This window comes from Panthera uncia (genome assembly GCF_023721935.1).
Source record: "Panthera uncia isolate 11264 chromosome B2 unlocalized genomic scaffold, Puncia_PCG_1.0 HiC_scaffold_24, whole genome shotgun sequence".
Lineage (NCBI taxonomy): Eukaryota > Metazoa > Chordata > Mammalia > Carnivora > Felidae > Panthera > Panthera uncia.
Window position 1 is genome coordinate 35,256,564 of NW_026057580.1, and position 21,809 is coordinate 35,278,372.

The following is a 21,809-nucleotide window of genomic DNA, read 5'->3' on the forward strand; positions in this document are numbered from 1 at the left end:
TATTAATAATCAAAAAGATTATTACTCTATTCAGCTTCACACCAATAAATGGGAGGGTAGTGAAATGGGTTTAGATTTTGGATAGCCAGCTTCAAGTAGGCCATCTTTTGTCTTTAAGAAGGTAATTGCCATATAATGAGTTGGTCAACTCATTGCAGAAACACAACCAAAAAATTTAAATGCCTAGTTTCTGTAAATCACTTGTTTCAAGGAAGGTTTTATGTGAGCTGTGGGTTTTAAAGACCAGGAGGATAAATTTCTTATTCTGACAAACTGTAAATATTGAACAAATTGCAAAGCTGACTTCAGTAAAGGGGGGATATTGATTGTAACAGTTGTGGGCTCTAACAAACATATTTTCAATAGTATAATATCTGTCAGATATTTTAGACTTATTAATAGCTTTTGAACTTTTATGTGGTAACAAGAAACTGTTAGCCTTGCAATGTTTGTTTGTTTGTTTGTTTGTTTGTTTTACCATCTTTAAAGAATGCTTAGCCCTTGAAGCTTATTCTTAACTTCTAAGCAAGTCCAAATTGGAACGATTGTTTTATCCACTTTCAAGTTTCACTTTAATTCTGAGATTATGTTTTCTAATAGTTTATTTAGATTACACAAAGTTTTTTTCTATATTTTCTTTTTTAGTCAATGTCTTCAAAGTTGTTTAAGACACTCATCAGGAAAGAGATATTAGCACATCTGTATATAGTATTTCCTTTGTCTATTGATATGAAAGTCTTTTCAAATATATGATTCATTAACGTCCTGAAAGCTCATAAAAGTGCTTTCTGAGATGAATTTCTTTGCTCTCTGCATGTAATCATAAACTTCATTTTCTTTGAGTATGGTTTCTTGATTTCCTAAGTGTCTAGCTTAAATAGGGTTCTTAATGAAAGCATACTGCTGAGGCTGAGGACCTGCAAGAGAAGATAATTCTGGGAACTAAAGGTAAAGCATCAAGGCAATATAGAAGTGTCCCCAGTCTGAGTCACCCCTTCATCCAGACTCTTTAACCATTTGTTAGTAATTTGGAGAGCGATCATGGGCCCATCAGAGAAATAAAGGAAGCAGTGGACTCTCACAGAAATATACTTACTGCACAGAAAATTTTATTTGTATTTTAAAGAGTATACGGATCCCCTAAACTAATTGTGGATCATATAAAAGGGTTCACATAACTCAGGTTATAAAGTTTGCCTTAAAGATTGTAAAAACAAAATGCTTTCTACCACATCCTGTGGTAGAAAAAGTTTTGCCCTACATGAAGGTAAGCCATTTTGCTTCAGTGGTTAGTAAATAAACCCAAAACTCACTTCAAAATGTTCTTGCTTAAGAACACTTCGTTATCATTTGAAATTTTCATGTTATTCCACATTATACTGAAAAAATCCACCCAATCCTGACTTTCCAAAAGGTATATAAATGATCAGATACACTGATATGAGTAAAGAGACTAGAAATGACAGACATTTCAGATACAACATAGAGTGCTTTCATATTCAGATGAATAGGGGACTGTACTTTATAGGGACGCACATTATTTCATCTGTACCTGAAGGGCTTAGCTAGGGTAGTTTATGTTCAGAATAGCTTAACCGAGACTAGATTTTTTTCTGACATTAGGCTTCCTTGACAAATATGTTGTGATTCCCTGACTTCAGAGGCTAGTCTTGTTCTAGATCAAGCATTTAGTTATTGAGATCTCTATGTAAGGCTTCTTTCGGTCCATGAAATTTTATTGTAATCAGAGCTATTCATTGAAGACAAGAAGGTAATGGAAAAAATGAGCACAGAATAAGAGCCTCCAAAATATCTATTTAATCTGAGAGACTTTTAGTGTTGGTAAGAAACCTATGGTTTATAATGAAGAGAAGGATATCTGGAGTTTTAGCTTGAAGCTGTCCCTTTTGAGTTTCTGTACAGAGTCTTGGACATACCATCTTTACTCTCCACATTTGCCTAGGCTGGTTTATAAAGCTAAATTGAAATGGGTACAGTTTTCATGCCTGTGAACTAAGTGCACATCTAGATGTTTGACCTAAAATATGATGCATGATAATTACATTGAACAAAGATTATAGTAGGCCCAAAGATCTGGAGTGTGTGTGTACATGTGTGTAATTTTTTGTCATCAAAACTATTAGTGTATCACTTTGGAAAACAAATGGAACTATAAAAATTCCTAGTAATACATGAAATTATAAAGTCTAGCAAGATGTTGTCTTTTCATTGTTTTTATCCTTTTCAACAGTAAAAAATGCAAATAGCCAGGCTGGTGTAATATAGTTTCTCATTTGAAAAATGAATTTTTAGTCATTAGAATACAGTTGCAACAGTTTTCTAAATCTATTGAAATATCTATAAACATCAATAAAATATATATCAAACATCAATAATAAGAATTTTATACCTAAAACTAAACGCTACTTACAGTCTTACCATATAGAAAGTGAGGTTGAGTTTAGGGGATGCCAATTGACTGGCTCTTTCCTTTTTCAAATGGAGATGAGTGTTTAATTTGAGTTAAAGTATATATAAAATAAATATGCCTTTATATTGTGGGAAAGATTAGGATAAACTATAATTTGTTTTCTTAATATTGGAGATATTATAATCACACTAATAATTTGATATTTCTCATGGGTTTCATCCATTTCTTCGGTTCATTTTTGCTGTGATCAGTAAGACACTCTAAAATTTGGGTTGATATATATGGAAATCAGATGCAGTATAATGATCTTGTGTTGGTAAATTCATTGGAATTATTTGATCAATCTTAAATGTACTCATATTTATTAGGAGAAAATATTTAAAGATATTTACTATCTTTTTAAAAAATGTTAATTTTTGAGATAGAGTGCAAGCAGGGAGAGGCAGAGAGAGGAAGAGAGAGAATCCCAAGCACAGAGCCCTATGCAGGCTCAAACTTATGAACTGTGAGATCATGACCTGAGCCAAACTCAAGAGCTGGACACTTAACCAACTGAGTCATCCAGGCACCCCAACAATATTTACTATCTTTGTGAATGATATCACTGTGTCTTACTTAGGAAAGATTTGTTACCGATTTATAAAATTTATATCAGAAAATACATGTGAAAAATCATTATTCTTAATTAACAGTGTTGAAGTAACAATTTAATCTTTTTCATAAAAGAGTTCAAAGAATAATGTAAATTTTCAGATTTAATGTCACTGAAAATTTTAAATATCAGTGCAAATAGTGGTATTCAATTTCAGGTTTTTTCACCAAATAGTTGTTAATTTCACAGTTTAATTCAGTTACACTATCATCCCCTTGACAAGTTTTGTTGGCTTTGCTCTTACTTAAAAAAGCATTAATTTTGATTAAGAATATTTAGAAGACATTTAAACCACTCTGTGTGTAGGAAATTTTACAAAGAACAATTAACTCTGTATTTCCCATTTTTTGTACTTCATTCACAAAATGTCAAGAAATAGAACATTCAAAGGGAGAAAATAAGAATTAACATTTATTATGTATTGAAACCTTACTTTAATACACCATAAAACTAAAGCAGTATTTGATAAATAGTTAATACATGTCTGTTTTGTTGCCTTTATGAGTAATGATTTAATTTTGGAATGGTGAAAACTCATTCTCAATAGCTGAGTTTTCCTGTATGTAAAACGTTTGCCAACCAGCTTGTTGTTATTGATGTTATTTGTTTACATTATTTTAATTAAAATCTTTTTGATCAGTATTGTATATTAATCTATCATTTTTTGTTTTAAATAAACCAGGAAAACTGAAAAGGATATTTCATCCTGTTTTCTTTAAAGTTTATATGCCATAAAGTAATTTTTTTGGTCTGTTACATAATGGTTATTGTTATTAGGTTGCCCCTTAGTATAGCTATGTTCATCGTGCTACTCAGGTATCACAACATTGAGGGCGTGTATACCCTTCGCCAATTTGATTTTTTTTTCCTTTGTCCCTTTTTTTGATTACCCTGCCCCTTTCCTTGTGAATTCTTACTACTGTCAGTGTGCTTTTCCTTGTGGACAATATGCATCTTCAGTGGTCCTGTGGAGTTGAATAACAGAGAAACTCTTAGGATTGTGACTGTAAAATTAGTGGGTTTTTGGAGGAATAAAGTCTAGGAACTCAGATTTGCGATGTTATTTATTTATTGATTGATTTGCTAGATGAGAAGCCTTTTTTTTTTTTCACTTGCTTTCCATTCTTTGCAAGATTTCCAAATCGGTAATTTGCTGAGATAATGTCCTATTTCCTGAATTCTGCTGTTCAAGCTATGGATAAACTAACACCTTTACATCAGTTGTATTTTAGTTACATTGTTTCTCATTGAATCAAAGGTATTTTGAGATTAATGGGTGGAAAATTCTGTATTTTAATGAAAAAATTATAATAAATATATTAAAATATGTTTTGTGCATATTCATTTAATTTTATTTCAATTCCTGCTTTAAAGTCTACCCTAATACCAAAAGTGACTTAAGGTACCTACCAAAATGTAAAAATAGAGCCACATGAAATAAGTTAAAAATGTGTAGAAAAGATTGGTGAAGAAAAATAAGGGTAGAAAATTCGGCTGCAGATTTAACCATAAACATTCTAACATACATGCTTCGAGAAAAGTAACATCAGTTACAAAACTTCAGCTTCCATTACATAAAAATAAACCAGTTAAGTGCACACTAATTTTTCCTGATAGTGACACCAGAGAGAAGTTTCTTTTGTGTAGTTTCACAGAAAAGATAATCATCATCAGAGCATGATCCTTGTGAGTGACATCATCACCATGATCTCTATAGTCGTAAGTTCAGGGACAATGTATGGAAGGAATTGTGGAGGCAGTGAGGGGAAAGGTACTGTATAGAAATGTAGTGTATTCCAGGTGCATGGTTGTGTGATGTTCTGGAGTAATTCAGAGTTAGATTGTAGAATATCTAAATTGATTTACTGCATATCCCTCACAAAGACCTCTGTAGATACTATTGCTTTAAGCTAAAAGATTTCAAAAACACTGGAGAAACATTGTATTCCTAAATACATTCCCTCTGAAGTGCACTTGGGAGTAGTTCAGTGCAGCTGGGTAATTGTGGAAATTGTGGATTGAAACAGCCAGGCTCACGGGACATGGGATTGCCTTGCATTCCTGAATAGAAGGCCACCCCGTTCTTCTCAGGAGAGCATCTGTGACCCAGCCAAGAAACTATGTTGGGCCCTTTAAGTCTTTTTAAAGTAACAACTTCTGTTATGAAAATGTTATCTAAAATGAAGCTATTTTGGAAACAAAATTTTAGACTCGTTTATCCAACCCTTTAATATTTAGAAACTCTGGAAGAGAAGTCCTTTCTTGAGTCAGTAGGTTAATCTTTGACCAATTTTAACTTAGTTTGCTTTATAAAAATAAGTGTAGACGTGATCTAAATCCATTGTGAATATTGCTCTTTCCTTCTGTGCTTTTTCTTGCCTGATTTATCTTCCATCATACGGAATTGGAGTATAGTTGAAAGCTTTATATAGCTTGACCACTTTGGCACTGTGGCAGAGATTTAGACAGTGACCTTGCGCTGCTTTCCTGTGGCTATAATTTGAAGGTTTATGAATATGAATACTTAACATTTTTCTCTAGAATACTGTTGAGGCATAAAATGTTCTCCAAATTTCTATGTCTAATGATTTCCCACTGCCAACAAAGGAATATCCAACTTAAAAAGAAAAGTCTTTTAATATATCTATAAATTGTTTGAGTAGCCAACATAAAAACAAGCAAATAAAAAAAGAAAGAAAGGGAAAAACCCTAATTTTTACAGTAACTTTCTTTGATAGCGCTCTGGGTTTAAAACATGTTTATATTACCAAAAATGTTTGCTAAGAGTATATTTATTTTCTACTATTTTATAGCTTATTACACATTTTTAAATGATAAGCAATATCAGTCCCCCATAAGTGCTTCCATTTTGTTCTGTATATCCTTAGAATTCACCTTTATCATCATTTGGCTATTATTATTGTTATTTGTATCACTAAAATCATGATAATGTGTCTCCATATTTTTTTATTTCCATGTCTTTGGGATGTAGGGGCAGATAGAAGTTGACATTCCAGAATTATTATTTCAAACTAATATTGTTTTATTAGTGTTGCCTGGGTGTGAGGTCTGGATAAAAACTAACATTTTCCTTTATCAAATATATTTACATCTAGAGTGCTTTCTTGTAATGTCTCTGCTGTGAACTTGCCCAGCACTACAATTTCTTAAACCTGTGGTTAACATCCAGTCCCCAAACAATGAAAACATATAAACCCCAATTTTTTCCACAGGGTTTCCTGGCTGGTTATTCCGAGGCTTTGCACGTGACAACCTGTTCTCCCACGTGAATGGAATACTCAGTGTCAATGTGGAAGCCTGGTCAGTTGGAAAGTTGCAGTAAAATATTTCCCTCTTGTGTGCAGCACTTCCAAAATTATTACTTATGAAGAATCATTGTGTTGGAAGAAAGAAAATAGTTTCCCTAAGATTGTTAATTTTGTGCTTTGCTGTCCAGGGTACTTTACTATTATATACTTAGGTTCTACAAAAGATATTTCTCAGTCGTTAGGCTTCAAACCATATTTACACATAAAATTTATTCCTCTCTAAACTATTATATGTAGGCATCTTTTTGCTTTAACCTCAATCAATGACCTTAGACTTTTCTTTAGATACATTGTTATTGTCATTTAATACAGATAATAAATACAGTCTATCTGCATTTCCTGAAGACCATAAACATTATTCTAAGGCACAAAGGTGTGTGTGTGTGAGTATGTGTGTGTGGTTTTATCTTGTTGTTCAAAACTCTCAGGAATTTTAATTTATTGACTTCTGAGTCCTGCAACATCAGGTCAGTGCAGAGATAAAGAATAAGGATGTCATTGAGCATCATGGTGTTTTGGAACTGTTTCCGAACCCTGAAGCTTCATGTAGTCTCAAAAATCTAGGTGTATATACTTTCAAAACTAGGAAAAATTAAGCTCATGAGCAATGTTAACTATCTCAAATAGCTTTTTATTTCTCAATATCCTTTATCCTACTTAAAGTAATACAAAATTTTCTGTGCTTTTCCAAAACCCCATCATCCAGGGTGACCCTAATGCATTAAACTTACAGTTATTTTCTAGATGATTTGGCTAGAAAGAATATAAACTGAAAAAAGAATCTTAGGAAGTTAGGATGCTTGTACTAAATAATTTTTAAAGTATAAAGTAAGCTGGTTTTAAGAAGACATTTTCAAGGGTATCTTGAGTCATCAAGAAAAATGTAAAAAGGGATATAATAGCCTACTTGTTTCATGATACAGAACAATTCAGTCACAAATACTTTGCTGATACATGTGTATTTTATTCTCCCACATAAAAATATGATCAGACAAAGAAGAAATGATGAAATATTTGTTTTTACATTAAGGATACATTGTACATTCTGATCATATTAATTACTTCACAGTCCAAATATTTTTAGTTAGAGATTAATCTGTATACTTAATATATAGATCACCTGACTGTACTATAAAAACAACCATTTTCTTAATACCTTAGGCTTCCCTTGGCTTTATGGAAATTAAACAGGAAATTTTATGTTACTTTTTCTGTATATGATGGCTCTTTTCCTCATCCTTTAGCAATTGGGATTAAAGAAATATTCACACATTCTGAACACTTGAGCATCCATTTGCACCAGGCCGATTAATCATTTCTGTAAACAAAATGACTTTAACATTTTTCTAAGCCTATTTCAAAGTATATTTTGCAAATATTACTGATTTTATGTATATTTTAGTTATGATAGCTAATTAATTATAAATGTGGTCTCTAGCACCATGATTTCATATTCCTAATTTCGGTTGTGTAGTTACATAATAAAATCATTTCTAAAGTCCTTTGTAATTAGCAGAGTTGACATATCTCATTTAATCCCATGAAACTTTTGCAAGAAAGTGGCATTATCTCCATTTTATAGAGAAGGACAAGGTCTATAGAGATGAAGGGATATTATCAGGAATGTGGCAGAGTAAGGAATAGAGTCATCGGTCTGTAACATCGAGTACAATGCTCTTTTTGCACAATAGCTGGTTTTTATGTTTTATAAGAAACAATGTAAATTATTAGTTTCAGATAAGATATAATGCTGTTAATAGAGGAATGAAAATAGAGTGAGGTTCTCTGATTTTCTTTTTTTTTTTTTAATTTTTTTTTTTTAACGTTTATTTATTTTTGAGACAGAGACAGAGCATGAACAGGGGAGGGGCAGAGAGAGAGGGAGACAGAATCCGAAGCAGGCTCCAGGCTCTGAGCCATCAGCCCAGAGCCCGACACGGGGCTCGAACTCACGGACCACTAGATTGTGACCTGAGCTGAAGTCGGACACTTAACCAACTGAGCCACCCAGGCGCCCCTCTGATTAAGTTTTCAATAAGTAAACCGTGGGGGCAGTTTCTTAATTTTTACCTGGCATTGGAATTGACAGAAGGGCTTATCAGTATTATTGTTGGAAATACTTTTTAGTGTCTATTTTTACACTCTAATAAACAACTTGCATTTCTGTGGTGCTTTCTAGATTGTAAAGCAATTTCATGTGCTTCACCTCAGGCTACCCTTGAAAGAACAATGGAATGCTATAGGAGTTACCTCTGAAGATGAGGGATTATCTGAGTGACTGAGCTCAGAGCTCAACCAGAGTGTTCATTCTGAGTTCCACATTATTGCTTTGTAGAATTGTGTGGCAATACGGTTGATGTTCCATTAGTTCTCACATTCACAAAAAAATACGCGTAATAACCAGAGAAGTATCAGCTCCACCAAATATGTTAGTGAAATTCTTGATCAGGTACTAAGCCTATATTCCCATGCCCTAAAAGTATTAAACAAAGATGTCACCATGGGCCTTTACACAAATATGTTACCTTTCACTGGATGTAGTTCAACTCTGGAAGCTCTATTGAGTATAAATGTTTCTGAATACAAGCATCTTTGGCACCTCATTAACTTAACAAATAATAACAAATTAACTTAACAAAGAAAACTTGCATTTCCTTGAACCATAAAATTTATACACCCGAGAGAGAATGGTATTGTTGGTTCTCTGATAGAAGCAGAGCTTATTGTTAACAAAGGGGAATTTTGAAAGTGAAATTTCTAACAAGCATTTAGAGAACAGCCACTCTAGTGAATCTGTACAGACTGGAATAATGTAAGTCTTCTAGCAAATGGCACCTTGTGTGTGTGTGTGTGTCCTGGACCAAAAGAAATTGGAATTTATGTTACTTAGAATTTTTGAAGAGGTTCTTGTGAAGACCAGTGGTTTGGGAATGCCTCTGGCCCTGCCTCAAGCCTTATTGCTCAAGGGACACAAATCTCTGTTCCTTAATTGTACAGTATTTGCTGTCAGATTGTGTAGTGTATATTAGTGTATATTTTGAATAAAATCACCAAAAAGTATTTGAGGAACAATGTTTTTACTATCCTAGGAACTTAGACTGTTAGTAATTCTGTAGTGAATGATAATTTACTGATTTTGCTTACATATGGTATTTATATTTATTTTTAGACTTTAATATTTCACTGATTATATGATTAATGATTGAATTTAGCAAGTGTATCTTCCTATTTTATTTTAATGCCTGGATTCTAAGACCTATTAAATAATATTTGTTTCTTATCCATGACTGCTAATTTAACTTAAGTGAAATTAGGCTTTGTAGGATTTTGCTGTATAGCAATTATTGCTTATTTATTTCAAAGTTCATTCCACTATTATTTTTAATTTAGAAGTGGGAGCAGACACACTTGCCTTTTGTAGGCATGGGACTATCTGAAATAGGTTTCTAAAATAAGAAGAAATTATTTCAAAATGGTATTTTCATTATATTAATCAGAAGTTAAGATTTTTATCTCAGTTCTTAGGCTTTGGATTTTAATTCCTATCTATGAAAAGAATGCCCTTGTAAAATATTTAAGTGATTTCAAATGTATAACATTTTTATCACATTATAACCAAAGCAATATTTATTAACTCGTGTGTTGACCATGGTACTCAGTATGAAAAATACCCTACTTTGTCTTAAATTAAAAACTCATTCTTAGAACTTGAGTGTTTTTTGTGTGTGCACTGCATGCATTCAACAAATATATTTTCTGCCCAGTATTTTAATTTATGTGCTATGCTATAATAAAGTATATTAGGATTTATTTAATTTTACTTAGTCCCAACACATATCCTACTATAGAGAATAAACAAAAATAAAGGAGGAAAATGTTTTAAGAGGTATAGGAAATCTCTGGGAAGGATGATTCTACCGATTTTTGGTCTGTGAATTTTACAGTTTCTTTGGATAACAACAATCTGTACTATATAGGAAGAATAATTTTCTTTGAGATGACAGGTAACATAGTTAAGGATATGTATTTGGAATTGTGCAGTTACTGTGAGTCAATCTTTGAATCAGTTTGAGTGCCATCTTTTAACACAATCATTATAATGAGGTTAAAAATATGCTGTGTTTCTTATGGAAATAGAAGTCCAAATTTTCTAATACATAACAGCTTTGATGTATATAACCTTTCTTTTGCTACCTACACATTAGATACACATTCCACCTGGTCAAGTGTAATTATCATGTGAATTGTTAGATATTTATTTTGTAAATCAGAGTTATGGTTTTCCTTTTACAATGTTAATATACTCATACACAGTTATGCATCTATATGATGTAGAAAGCATTTTTGTTCAAATGACTTTGATTCGTCTTATTGGAATCCACTGTGCTTTGACATTAAATATCACAAGATACAAAATTTTAAATCATAGAGGTGCATATTTATACATTGTTACATCCTCTAATGGTAATAACCTGTGTTAGGAAAAGCTGGTTCTCTTTACAGAAGATTCAGGAGTCATTTAGCTGACTTTCATTTGTGCAATGAAAGTTGTGTGCTTATTTATTAATTACTTTTTCACAAGAGATGGGATAAAATTTTGTTTTTAAAGTTTTAACAAAAAATAATACTCAAAATTATAACACATTATTGAATTTTAGCTGTTTATGAACTTGAGCCATTTCAGTAGACTGATGTATCCCCTGGATCTAAATTAATGATAATAGTGCATTTGTTCTTTTATAGTTATATTGAATACTGGAACCAAAATGATTTTGTATCAGGTCTTTAAGCAAATACCATGAGTTTATCATTTTGTAGCTATGCTACTTGGAAATCAATCTCTTTAATCACCTATTAGAAAGATAATCAAGGAAAATGTTTTATATTAATGAAATACTAGATTCTGAATATTTTAGGAGGAGGTTTTGGTGAGTTTTGCTTAGTCCATTAATAATAGAGATATATGACTTATAAATACAAATTACAGTACTTAAAAATTCAATATTATCTTTAAAATTTAGTAATTACATGGAAAGAAGAAAAATAAGTTTAAAACTACATATTTAGATTTTAGAATTTATTTCTCATAAGTCTTTAAGCAAAAATATTATATTTTAATGGGTGATAATGACATTTGTGATAAGAAAACTGTTCGAAACTATTCAGGATGTGAAAGAAGTGTAATTATACATTAAAATATATACAAATATTGTATGCTAAAATATTGAATGCCTTTTAGATTTTCATTTAATAGAAATTTTTAGTAGACATCAACACTATGTATGACCAAAATTATCCTATTTTAAACGAATTAAATTAGACTCTCCATTTAAGATCATAATTATACAAAGCTTATAGATGATAGGATACCATTGCTTGAAAGCAGCGTTTTTATAATAAAGTGTGCTTGGTATCATCACTAAAACGTACCAGAAACATCAGCTTTTGGTTCTTTGCATATAAAGACCAATTTCTGCACAGGAAATATTAATCAGATATGTAGATCTAGATTTACTTATGACAAGGTGAGTGAAACACAGGGTTGAAACACCGTATGAGGAATTGAAGCATGAGCCAGAGAAGGATCCCAAGGAGTATAGTTTTTAAGATCTAAGTAATTGAAGGATATAAAAAACTTTGTTCCCTTGAAGTTTTAAAATGGGTTGGATTTTGCCATTGTTTTAACCTCAACGACTTTCAAAGCAGTCCAACTTTCAACTTAATGACTAATTTTCTTCTTTAAACCCCATAAATATTGTGTTCTGTTAATTTGTCACAGTATTTCAAATTGAGTCAGCATTTAAGAAGTCATCAGGCTTTCTTACTCCTAAGTATATGAAATTTTAGGGAAAAAGTTTTATGAGTTATAATAATCTTTTGAATGATATTTTTAGTTACTGCTTAATAATTGCAATTTTATTATTATTATACATAGTTTTTCTTTCAAGGGAACAGTGTCATAATACTAAAGGCAAAAGCAACTTTAAGAATAAGTAAGTAGGCAGGGATGGGAAAAATGTGTGAAGGGGAGTAAGAGATTCAGGCTTCCAGTTATGGAATGAGTCAGTCATGGGAATAAGTACAGGGAGTATAGTCAGTGGTATTATAATAGCATTGTGTGGTGACAGATGGCAGCGACACTTGTGGTGAGCACAGCATATAAGGTATAGATATGTTGAATCCCTATGTTGTACACCTAAAACTAATGTAACATTGTGTGTCAGTTATATTCAAAGAAAAAAATTAATAAAAAAAACTTTTGAAGTTTACAAACAGTACAAATAAAAGAGGGATAAAAACCTGTTTACAGTTTCCTTGCATTTAATTAACTGAGGTGGTTCAGAAGAAGATAATCATTGACACCAAGCCATGTACACATTTTAAAGTATGTGATTTTGGAGCGCCTGGGTGGCTCAGTCGGTTAAGCGGCCGACTTCAGCTCAGGTCATGATCTCACGGTCCGTGAGTTCGAGCCCCGCGTCGGGCACTGTGCTGACAGCTCAGAGCCTGGAGCCCATTTCAGATTCTGTGTCTCCCTCTCTCTCTGACCCTCCCCTGCTCATGCTCTGTCTCTCTCTGTCTCAACAATAAATAAACATTAAAAAAAAAATTAAAAAAAAAAGTATGTGATTTTGAAAGGGATTTGGACTCTGTGTGTAGTGAATTTTAACAATATAGTTTCTGTTAATGCAGTTTCTTTTTTTTTTTTAATTTTTTAACGTTTTTATTTATTTTTGAGACAGAGAGAGACAGAGCATGAACAGGGGAGGGTCAGCGAGAGGGAGACACAGAATCTGAAACAGGCTCCAGGCTCTGAGCTGTCAGCACAGAGCCCGATGCGGGGCTTGAACTCACGGACTGCGAGATCATGACCTGAGCCAAAGTAGGCCGCTTAACCGACTGAGCCACCCAGGCGCCCCTGTTAATGCAGTTTCCAATATTCAACCCTTCACAAAATATACTGTTATGTATATGACACATTTGAAGAACATTTTAGTATTTGTTGTAGTATATATAACAAACTCTTTCAGCCTTTCTAAGATATTATTTATTAATTTTATTATTTTTAATGTTTTATTTATTTTTGAGTGAGAGAGAGACAGTGCCCGAACTGGGGAGGGGCAGAGAGAGAGAGAGGGAGAAACAGAATCTGAAGCAGAGCCTGACACTGGGCCAGAACCCACGAAATGCGAGATCATGACCCGAGCTGAAGTCGGACACTCAACCAACTGAGCCACCCAGGCGCCCCTCTAAGATACTATTTTAAAAGAAAAGGGAAGCAACTACTAAGAAGCTTAGGTGTATAGGTTTTTTTATGCCTGCAGATTTTAAACATTTTTACATTTTCTATCACATTTCTTTTATAGTGACTGTATCTGCCATGCCTGTCATCTACATACAGTTCTTTGCTTGTGATCTTCACAGATACCAGAAAAACATATTTTCCCAACACTCAGCTAGATATATCACTATTAGTTAGTGTGCTTTACTCACTTTCTTAATTTTTTTCTCTTTAAAGATACATCAGGAGAAAAATTTCATTGATTTAATCTAATATTTAAAATGTAAGAGATAATTTATTCTCACATTCACCCATTCCTTTTTTTCCTATGCAAATACTGAGAGCACTGCTGCTTTCTGTTATTTTTTTCCTTTTTTCTCAGGTGTTTTAATATATTTTTAAGCCAAAAAAATCAAAATTAAAGGTTCATAAATTCATGCTTACAAAATTAGGATTTTTAAAGTTTTTTAAAGTCTTTTTGATGGCTTTAGTACAATTGGATTTTCTGTTGGTTGTGTTGTACTCTTGCTAAAAGTTATTCTTGATAATTTATTCAGCACTGTGTGCTAAAATGTGTGTCCTAGTGTCAGCTAATGAGGGAAGAGGATAGAGACCAGAGGCTAATTTTGAAATAACATGATATAGTTCAGAAGAGTAGAAAGAGAGACACTAAGTTTTAATACTTATTTCAGTTCATTGAATAAAACTTTTTCAGCATCACTAGATGGCAGGCTGTGCCTTGGCATGGATAGTCTTTCGAGGGAAGGTGGAGTGAGTTAACCCAGTTCTTTCAGTGCTTTTTATGTGTGTTTCTAGGCTGATTTATGAGAATAAAGGTAGTATATAGTATGAAGTGCATTTGTAACATTCATTCCAATGATTCAAGTCACAGCCTTTGCAATACAGGGGTGTATCATTCTGGTATGTACACACTCAAGATTATGATGTTCATAACCCTTTACTTTATAGACTGAAGAAGTCATACTTAAAATGATGCATTCTCCACTTTAAAGCATTGCACTTTTCATCCCCCCCCCCCCCCCCCATGGTGCAGGTGACTTGGATTATTACTGGTTGGATCCTGCCACGTGGCATAGCCGGGAAACATCACCTATTAGTTCGGTAAGCTTTCTGGGAAATGAAAGTTGGAGCTTAGGGATGATGTGTACTGTTCATTGTCCTATCTATATTTGACATGTGATGGATAGCAGTCTTACTCTGTTTCGTTATACATTTTTTAAAACATTTTATTTATTTATTTTGAGAGAGAGAGAGAGAGAGAGAGAGAACATGCATGAGCGAGCAAGGGAGAGGCAGAGAGAGAGGGAAAGAGAGAATCCCAAACAAGCTCCTTGCTGTCAGCAAAAGAGCCCGACCCAGGGCTCAGTCCCACAAACCATGAGATCATGACCTGAGCCACAGTCAAGAGTCAGATGCTTAACTGACTGAGCCACCCAAGAGCCCTCCATTATACATTTTAAGAAAGAAAATATCCATTTCATTTAAAGTAGTACAGTCTAGAAGGGAAGAAAAAATCACTGAATAATTATAACAAATTTTATTTTATTTTTAAAAAGTTTATTTTTTAGAGAGAGAGTGCATGGGTGAGCATGCACAAGCAGGGAAGAGGCCAAGAGAGAATCTCAAGCAGCCCCCCCCCCACCCCCACTCTGTCAACACAGAGCTGAAAGTGGGGCTCAGTCTCAGGGTTCATGAGATCATGACCAAGATCAAGAGTGAGTCCCTTAAGCGACTAAGCCATCAATGTGCCTCTATAACAAATTTTAAATTAAGTAAGAAGCAATTATTAAATGATGACTATATATAAATGAGATATTATTTGGTTAATGATATCAACATTAACAACTCAAAATATAGAATAGGTTTTCTTTCTATAAGCAGATATGTTTTAAGTTTAATTCAATTTAATCATTTCAGAACAATTTTTTAGAGATTTACTTAGTTGCTAACCACTCTTAGAACTGTTTAGTTCAAGAGTCTACTGCAAATAAAATGTAGCTGCATTTACAAGTGCAAATTGTTGTAAGTTGAGGGTAGAACCCACCAAAATAAAGAATTTCCTCTAGAGTGCCTTTAACTGAGGAAATCACATCTTGCTACAACCAATAATTATGTGTCTACAGGAAAGAAAACCACTTAGCTTTTTTAAACTTTATCCATGTTTTGATAGCATCCTGTAACGTGGCAACCATCTAAAGAGGGGGACCGATTAATTGGACGTGTTATTCTGAACAAGAGAACAACCATGCCCAAAGAATCAGGTGCATTACTGGGTCTGAAAGTAAGTATGCTGGTTTAAAATGTTTCTTAAGGGTGGATTACAGTACAGGCTGACTTCAACAAAATTTCTGACAACGATTTTTAAATATCTTCCTCTCTTCTCCAAAATACAGTTCACCTAGTGAATGTATCTTCTTCATATATTGATGTCTTATGACAGATACAGTATTTTTATCTGGATTAATATTTCAAAATCATTTTATAATATGGCTTACAAATGTGTTAGGAAACTGCCATGAAATATAGGAAAATAAAGAATTTTTATCTCAGTATGAAGTTCAAGCATGATTTTTACATTAAGAAGGTTTTAGTGGATGGTAGTAAAGTTAGATTATGTGGACTGCATAATTTTATTTTATCTGGACAAACAACATAAAACATCATTAAAGAAATTGTTTCCTAAGTACAATAGACTTTATCATAATATCAAAAGAGTAAAATGTGTCTTTTAAAAATATTAACTGACATCCAACAGATATAAAGAAAAACTAACAAAGTGCAAAAGATTATATTTTATTATAGGAAAAATATATATACACATTTTGTCTTATTTGTGTGTGTATGTGTATATGTGCTAAATCACATAGTTTTATTTGCTTTCAGAAACTTAGAAAAACAATCAAAGATGGGCTTTAAAATTATTTGCTAAGATATTATATTATAGTCGTGTGATAATTTGACCTCTTCAAAACCATTGACTATTAATCCAACTAAAACTTTTCTTCAGTTAATGCACTTAATAGTATCACCTTATTCATTATTAACATTTATTTCTCTTGCTATGAAATAATTCTGATCGCCTCCACTGATGGGCATATCCCAAAGTATGGTGGATCAGCCTCAGCCTTTGAGAACATGTGTTGCACCTTTATTTATACACACTTGGTGCCTGCATTGGGAGAAATTAAACTTAGAAACTTTCTGATGTATTTAGTTTCAGTTACAGTGGAAAAGCCAGGTGAAAGTGTTAAATATTCAGTAATATAACCCAGACTTTAGGAGTTAGATTAGAATATGTATTTCAGGTGAAGTCATTCAGATGGTCAGTAGCAGAGATAAACTTAGGCTATTACTCATTGTGCCATGGTAAATTGCTTCCCAGAAGTGGCCTATTCTTGGTTTGAATCCATAGTCTATGTCTTAGACCTATATCCTACTTAAAGGTATACAGAAGGGATAAAGATCTGATGTGACAATGGGGCATGATGTGCATATAGAACTTTAATTCTAATAGGAGGCATGAACTTGGAGGGTAAAGAAAAATGAACCCTAATGTAAACTGTGTCACACACTTCTATAAGTAGGAAAGACCTCGCACTTGTCTTCTAAGGATAAACGCTACTTTTGGTGCCGTTGTGTTGTTAGGTCAGTATAAGTAATCAGGACATGAACTTTCTTGGGACACATGATCACCTAAAATATAATGAGATGTTTTCTTTTTAAAAGTATACTGCCACTCCTTTAATCAAAAATATGTTTCACTTTATTAATGTGCCTACACTCAATCCTAAATACATTGTAAAAGACTGTAGGATTAATTCCTAAAAGTAATTAACTTATATTTTAAAATGAATCTTGGGAACTTATAAATTTATTATTATTCAGGTTGTTGGAGGAAAAATGACTGACTTAGGACGCCTTGGTGCCTTCATCACCAAAGTAAAGAAGGGTAGCCTTGCAGATGTAGTTGGACACTTACGAGCAGGTAAAGTTTCTTTTTAACATTTAAACAATGTGTACTTTTTGCATGAGTTGGTGGTTTTCAATGTGGGGTAAGTTACAAATAAGTCAATTAAATAAATAACTAATTTTAGTGCATGGGTGAAGATTTTTTTTCCCCTGGCATGGGTATTTACTGCAATTATAGGTAACTATGCATCAATGGCAGTTTGGAGAGAGTAAGATTAGGAATCTTTTATTATTCATGTAAAAGTAAATAGATGCAAAATGCTGCAGGATTACAAATTTTTGTAGATGACTTTATAATTTTGCTACAAAAACGAAAACAATTTAGCCTTGTAGAAAAAATAATATCACTAATTAATTTTTTATATTTTAAACTATTATAATTACTAAAGTTTTCCATAGTGGTCCCAAAACACTTACCAGTAGCAGTGTTTTTAGTAAAATACAACCATAATCACATTTCTTACACAGATTACATAATAAAATATTTGTTAATTTTATTGTGACATGTATTATACTCATGCAGATGTGCTACTTCTTGGTATTTGGAAACTTACATTATGTTGCTCTGTAACCTTAACGTAATATGATAAAATCATTTAATATATTCACATATACCATATTCAGTAGCAACACACTTTAAAATCTGTTTTTGTTATTTACCCTTCATTTTAGTTAAAATCATATTAATGTATTTTTCCCAGTTTACTTCATGGTTTTGTAGAAATCTTTTGGTTGGAGTGTCTGCCTATGCATTTGAAAGACAATAACAAAGAAAACAGAGAAAGCTGAACTACAGAATTGAGGATTAATAACCCGTAGCACATAGAAAGAGAACATTTCTCGGCTGTTTTCAGTTTTTATACCTTAACATTGTAATTACTGAGACCTTGAGAAAAGTGTTCTATAACCGTTAAAGATATTTTTGTTGTAGTTGATTACCAGGATATCAGTTCAAAATCATTTAGGTTTTTTCTTTAATAGAGACTTCCTATGCAGGTGTTGTATAGGGAGAAAATCCAAATCAGAGGTTTTTCTTCATCTGCAATATATACAGCTTTGAAGATGTGTAGAGGTACATTACGCTGTTTTTTTTTTTTTATCAAGGACTAGTTATGATTTAATAAGAAAATAACTCAATCAGGTGTGACTGTATCAATAAACCGAGCCTTTGCTTGTTTAAAGACTGAGAAACATGCCTTAGAAAGTTTATGAATCTCTTTTTTAGGAAGTATAAGAATCCCTTGAGTTAATGTAATGCTCTAATGTAACTACAGAAATCTGAATTTGCAGATCAGATTATAAACATAATGGCTTTTGATTTTGTCTTTGTATTTTAATAGAGGATTACTTAATGAAGTCAGTGAAGGGGTTTTTCTACATAAAATATCCCTTAGTGATTAATTTCATTTTTTAACACCCTTATGTGCCTAGAGCCTGAGAAACTTAAATGTAAAATGTTAAAAGCTCAGCATAGATAGCTGTAAAACAAAGAAGTGGAGTTTTCACTAAAAGCAATTGATGCATTTGAAAGAAGTATTTTAATAAATTAGATCATATATTCTGTTTGATTTACATTATAATTTAGGAACAGTCTTCCTTCTATTTGCATATAACCATCACTAGCTGTACAGTGCTGTGCTTTTTTATTAATGTGAGCTTTGTTCAGCATTTGCAATCTTGCTTTAATCTTGCCATAGCTTTCTGTACTGTTTCTTCCCCTTAAGTCCATGCACTATACCACTACTTGGTTTAATTATCAAAAACAAGGTTGACACTGATGTGCTCCTTATTAAAAGTCTTCACAGTCTCCAGTCATCATCTGCTTAAGTCAAAGCTTTGTAGTTCTGTCCTCTACTAACCATTCCAGCCACTTCTATTACCATCCACTTTACCTGTTAGCCATGGCAGTGTGCCTATAGGTCCCTGGCAAGCTATCCACCTATTAGACCTGGTCCATGCCTCTTGTTTATCTGGTTGCTTTTTTGCTCTTGTGCTCTACCTGTTGAAGTCCTTTCCATCCTTCAAAACTCATCTAAAGTTGCCTTAATTGTAAAGTGTTTCCTAATATCTCACCTGGAACAATACCTAATTACTATCTCCCTAGCACTACCTGGCTCTCTTTCTCTTCCTCAGATGAACTCCTATCATTGTGTATAACATTTTAGTAAAGATATTAATTCCTGTATGTCTCCCCCACCAATGACAGAGGAAATCTCTTTTATTTGTATCATCATAATCTGCATCTCTGCCTGAAGAGATTATCCGTATAAAAATAAATACTGTTAAAGACACCACCTTCTAGTTTAAGATATTTTGATTTGTAAATAAATACATGTACTAAGTTAATAAGATATTAACAGTTATGCTTCCGATTGCTTTCTATAAAGGGGAGAATTTTTATAATTCAGTGCTTTTGAAAATGTTGACTGCAATACATTACTGTATAGTCACTTTAATGGTTTACATCCATCAATTAAAAAAAATGAAATGGAACATGACAGAATTGGAGATATCAGGGTAAATATTGTTTCGGAAAGTATTTTTTTCATACACACATACATACACATACATACACATAAACATACAATATTCACATGATGTAAACTTTATTTTTTTTCTTGGTCAAACAAATTTAAAAGACTGAATATATTTTAAATTTGTAATTATATTTTATTTCTTTTTTTAACACTGAAGTGTATTCATTGCCTATGTAAAACACCTTGCTGTGTAACTTCTTAGGTCAAACAATTATAAGTCCCTTAACTATTAATGTTAACCATACTCTTTTACCAAACCAAAGCAGCATTATATGCTTTTCAAATATTTAGTTTTCATTTTTGAGTAAGCAAACATTTGGGAAAAAATACTTTAAAATAGTCCTAGCAAAACAAAATTTTTCTACTTTAAAAAAACAAACTGAAAACATCTAATGTTTATAGTTCTCTTGCCTATATATATATATATACCTACAAACTGAAACATCTCATGTTTACAGTTATCTTTCATATATATATGACATATATATCTTTCATTATATGTATATATATTTATATATATATAAATTATATTGATCTATCAATTCAGCATATATTAGCTACTAAATCATTACAGGTACTGAGAATAAGATGAGCAGAAACAATTAAATTAAGACACCTTAAAGTACCATTGAGGTTCGGGTATTTCAGCTGAGTCTGCTATTGTGAATTGAAGGAGAGAAACATTTGGGATCTAAAACTGCTCTAAATATTCATGAAAATAAACAGTTTTTCCCAAATGATCTATGGTAAAATCCCTAGTTAAAATATCAACAATAAATTATTAGCTCATTTATTTTAACGTTATATTATTCTCCTGGATTCTTAGAGTATTTAACAAATGAATGAGTATTGTATTAATTTTTTATTATTTTCAAATATTTTAAAAATATTTTCTAATTTTACTTTAATGCTCACAATATATATTATGTATAGAATGTGTGTGTTATGAACATCTGGAAGTGGGTTAACTGTCATGCAACAGTTTTACATCTGCTTGCTTTGTAACTTTTCCATAGCTACCTGCGTTGCCCTGTGGGTATGAATTCAAATCCTTTCATGCATTTTTATTCTGTTGTGCGTCTGGTGAAGACAATGAAGCATGACTTATAATTGGAAAATTCATGCTAATAAATGTTAATTGCTATTTCAACCAAAAATAAAGGACTTTATCCAGAGTTAAATAAGAATCTTTCACATATAGAGCTGCCTGCATTTATTATATGGAGGACATGCTGCTAATTATTATTTTTTAATGTTTCCAAATAGGCTGTGCTAATTCCATCCCATAGCATGAGATTATTTTTTATATTATTTCTGGTATATTTCAAAAGATAAAGGTAGCTTTGTATTGTACTGTTTCCTGTGACCAGTAATATTCTATGGGGGAAAGAAAAAGAAAAAAAAGAAAGAAAAGAAAAAAGTGTTTAGAAGAACCATTTAGCTGACATTATATGTCAGTCAATTTGCTTTTGAGAGCAGAGCCTAGACAAACTATTTGTATATGTTTTGCATTTCTTTGTTAAAAAAAGAGAAAAGATAAGAAAAATAAACAGAATATATAAGGTAAAAAAATACCCTTTTTTTTAAA

General features: G+C 32.4%; 1 protein-coding gene across 1 annotated transcript in view; it reads left to right on the top strand.

The window, feature by feature from the left end:
• Positions 1–21,809, top strand: part of RIMS1 (regulating synaptic membrane exocytosis 1) — a 487,006-nt gene that overhangs the window by 296,327 nt on the left and 168,870 nt on the right. The window contains exons 6-8 of the mRNA XM_049652868.1: positions 14,749–14,816; positions 15,886–15,996; positions 17,601–17,700. Coding sequence (XP_049508825.1) covers positions 14,749–14,816; positions 15,886–15,996; positions 17,601–17,700 — 279 coding nt within the window. The remainder of the gene's footprint in view (positions 1–14,748; positions 14,817–15,885; positions 15,997–17,600; positions 17,701–21,809) is intronic.